General features: G+C 39.5%; 1 protein-coding gene across 4 annotated transcripts in view; it reads right to left on the bottom strand.

Moving 5' to 3' along the window:
• The window catches only part of LOC107696860 (gastrula zinc finger protein XlCGF57.1-like), a 33,035-nt gene extending 30,417 nt beyond the window's left edge, over positions 1-2,618 (bottom strand). For 2 of the 4 annotated variants that reach the window (XM_016497394.1, XM_016497397.1), the window contains exons 1-2: positions 2,452-2,618; positions 2,218-2,358 (exon numbers count right to left, since the gene is read on the bottom strand). In XM_016497394.1, the coding sequence (XP_016352880.1) occupies positions 2,218-2,311 (94 nt within the window). In that variant the 5' untranslated portion in view covers positions 2,312-2,358; positions 2,452-2,618. The remainder of the gene's footprint in view (positions 1-2,217; positions 2,359-2,451) is intronic. The other 2 variants (XM_016497396.1, XM_016497395.1) reach the window with 2 other exon arrangements.
• Between the last annotated feature and the right edge of the window lie 915 nt (positions 2,619-3,533).

The following is a 3,533-nucleotide window of genomic DNA, read 5'->3' as shown; positions in this document are numbered from 1 at the left end:
TCTGCTCCACTTTGTGTGGAGGGAGTGAGACGGGACAAAGTCCCTTTAAGATATTAGGGTATTCTATATTCTTTGGACGGGAGAGAGCGCTCAAAACTCTTAAAATTAATTTAGTGGAACATTAATATAATATAGAATCATCCTCTGTAAAGAAGTGAGGCGTGAACGTGAGAATTTATCATTATCTTTGTAAATGTGCGCTCTTTTGGGTGAAAGGCTTAATGGAACCGTTTAAAGTAGCCCTGTGATCACAAATTAATCGGAGATTCGTCGCAGCACAGACGTGATTTAATACGCGTGTCCTTTTTCGATGTGAAAAAAAATCATAAATTCCAGTTTATGCTGTTTGATTATGGCTTTGAATGTCGTAGTTGGAAGCTGGAAGTTGTTAGCCCCGGCTGGCCCGTGTGCGCAGTTGAAATGCGGCTAATAATTTCTGACTGGCACATAACTGAACAAATGTTAACGGGTTAAGGCGGGGCCCCCTACAAGGCGGGGCCCCTGGGCTGCAGCCCATTCAAGCACAATGGTAAGTCCGGCCATGCATATCACGCGATATCAATGATATAGCGACGCAATTGCATATGGCACATCTACGTTCCCTAGCGCGTACAACAACAACACCACAAACCCAACAGGTGTGTTCGACTTGAAGCAGCGCTGTGCAGACTGCTCGGTGTATGACATCAAAGTATCGCGAGAGTGGTTCTAGGAAAAACCCTAGAAAAAAAAAACTAAATGCATCCCGAAGACCTTGATTAGCTGGTTCAGGTGTTTTTGATTAGGGTTGGAGCTAAACTCTGCAGGGACACCTCCAGGAGCCCTCCAGGATCAACGTTCCCCACCCCTGTTCTAGAGCATGTTCGAGCGCACACTCTTACCATCAAAAATAGGTGAGGCGCCTATCTTTAGCGAAGCGGCGCGGCTGGTGTAAACACAAGCATTGACTAGAGTGGCCGCTTCGGAGCCGTAACGCGCCGCAGACGCATGCAGTGTAAATAAGGGGTAATAAGGTATGTTGACGTCATACACTGCAAAAAACAGAATGGTTTATGGTTGTATAGAATTAAAAAAAAAGTTTTGCAGGATAGCGTGACTTTGCACCATTGAGTTTAGGGCAGTATTTGATTTTTTGTCATGATTTTAAAAAACTGTCACCAGTGTACGTCATCGAGAATTGCAATAGTAACTCAGATCATCGTTCTGAGAGAAAACTGAACAATGTTTTTCGCCTTTTCTGTGTAAAAACACCGAGGGAAGCAAATCCAGAAGCACTTTCTACATTAGGGTTTTCTAAAGAGAGGAAATGCTTAACGTTTAAACATGTGGCGTTGATATTCTGCCTCATCTGCATGTCTTTAGCATCACTGTCTAGCGATTTGATTTTGCTTGTCATTTGTTGAAATAAATATGAAAAGTACTGCGAGTTTGTGACTGACGATCTGTGGTTCTCCTCCGTGGCCATGGAAAAATTAATATTTATGACAACAAGTGTACTTTGTCATTTAAAAGTTTCCAACAAAGAAATGGATGGACTTCTGTCAGCTTGTTGAACGCGCACTTTATTTGGATAATAATCTACCAATGATGGCTGAAGCAGCAGCGAGCGGCAGGTTTTCAGCTAATCAGGTCAACACTGTAAACACAATTCTACAAAACCTCTCTAAGAGAGAGAAACAATCTATGTATCATGCAGTGCGATTAAATAGCTTCTCTTACCTGCAAACCATACAATGAAGAATGAATGGTTGTTTAACTTAAAGGCAAAAACAAAACAAAAGATAAGCATTTATCCTTATAGAGAATGAGAAGTAACCATGGGAACGGATAGCGTATCGCGCTAATATAGAGGCGCCTTCCCGAAATGCAACGCGGGTGAAAAGATCGTGACGTAACGCCTCATTCTCTATACAACCCATAAATCATAAAACTGTCATTAGGAAAATATAGGGAAAATATCATAGAATACAAATGAGGGGTTATTGTCCAGCAATGTATTTGATTTTTTACAACATTAAAAGTAGGAGGTAAGTAAATGAGTAAATGAGACGTCAGAAAAGAACTGTGGTATTTGACAGTGTGTTTCTCCTTCTATAGCTCCATGTAAAATAAACGGCTTTAATTATGGCATTTTCAAAAATATCGTTCATTTTTGTAGAAGTAGACATTCTGATAAAGATGAAATGATTGCGTTTAGTTTTGAGATCGAAAACCGACCTGTTTGTGTCTCAGTATCTTCATGTGTGCCTCTGAACGCTTCTTCAATCCTCACGGCTTCTCTCTCCTCTTTAATAAACGCCATCTGTATCATAACAGTGTCGCGATCTCAGTCGCTTCGCCGAGGGCTTGGTTTGCACACTTTATCAGAAGAACGAACAGAAAGAAACACAAATGCAAACTAAATCTCGGTGTGATTGGATTCAGTTGTCTCAGTCTCGAAAAGCTACGCACCTTTTCTGTTACAAACGTGCGGATGCACTTTACACAAAATAACTTTCATTAATGTTGGATAAAAAATGGTCATTAAATCGCCTTCACATACTATAATATAGATGGTTTGCATCGATTTCTTCTTCGTCGTCTTCTTCTTCTTCTTTGGTGTTTATTGGCGGTTGGCAAACCAGCTTATAGGTGCATTACCGCCACCGACTGGACTGGAGTGTGGATCAAGATTAATGCAATATATATGATGGGAAAGAGGGGAAAGGGCCATATAAAACAAACAAAACATTATATATATATATATATATACACATACACACACATATACATATATATTACAATGTTTTTTGGACATCATGATGAGATGGGGTTACGTAATTTAATTACAAAAAGTAATTGTAATCAGTTACAGAGAAAAAATGTGTAACGTTAATTAAATTACAGTTACTAAAGGATTACAAAGGGGGTTACATCTGATGTTTTTACACACACTAACACATACAGATTTAATTGAGTTCTTTCATAAATTGCAGTGACTGCTCTAAAATATGAAACACCAATGTTTCAGAAATTTAGAACATGCTTATCCGATAGAGTTTATGTATATGCTTTTTTTTTTTTCTAAGGCATTGTTAGATTCCAGTGTTTCCGGTCATAGCTATATGCAAAGATTTGATTTCAAAAACAGTATCATAGCTATTAAACTATTTCTTGTTATTATTTTAAATATGCTCTAGGGTATTCTTGAAATGGTCTCAGTGTTTCGTGTAAACCTTGTCAAAAACAGCTCTGTTCACAGCGACTCATTTCGGTGCATTTCTCTTTACATGCTAATGAGCTCTGCCCCTCTCTTCTGTGGAAGAGCAAACGCGATTCGCAAATAATCATAAAAAGTAAAAAGTGTGTTCACACCGATAGCCTTGTGGGCAGTGTGCTAACATACAGCGCCATTGTGCTTCAGGTGTCCCATGTTTGAATCCTGACTTGAGGACTTTTCCCAATCCTGCCCTCCCCCCTTCACTTCCTGTCATGTCTGATCTGTCCTATCACAATAAAGGCAAAAATGCCAAAAATAAAAAGTGTGAGACTTG

This window comes from Sinocyclocheilus anshuiensis, unplaced genomic scaffold (genome assembly GCF_001515605.1).
Source record: "Sinocyclocheilus anshuiensis isolate Anshui unplaced genomic scaffold, SAMN03320099.WGS_v1.1 scaffold1416, whole genome shotgun sequence".
Taxonomy (NCBI): Eukaryota; Metazoa; Chordata; class Actinopteri; order Cypriniformes; family Cyprinidae; genus Sinocyclocheilus; species Sinocyclocheilus anshuiensis.
This window is presented reverse-complemented; position numbering and strand designations above follow the sequence as displayed.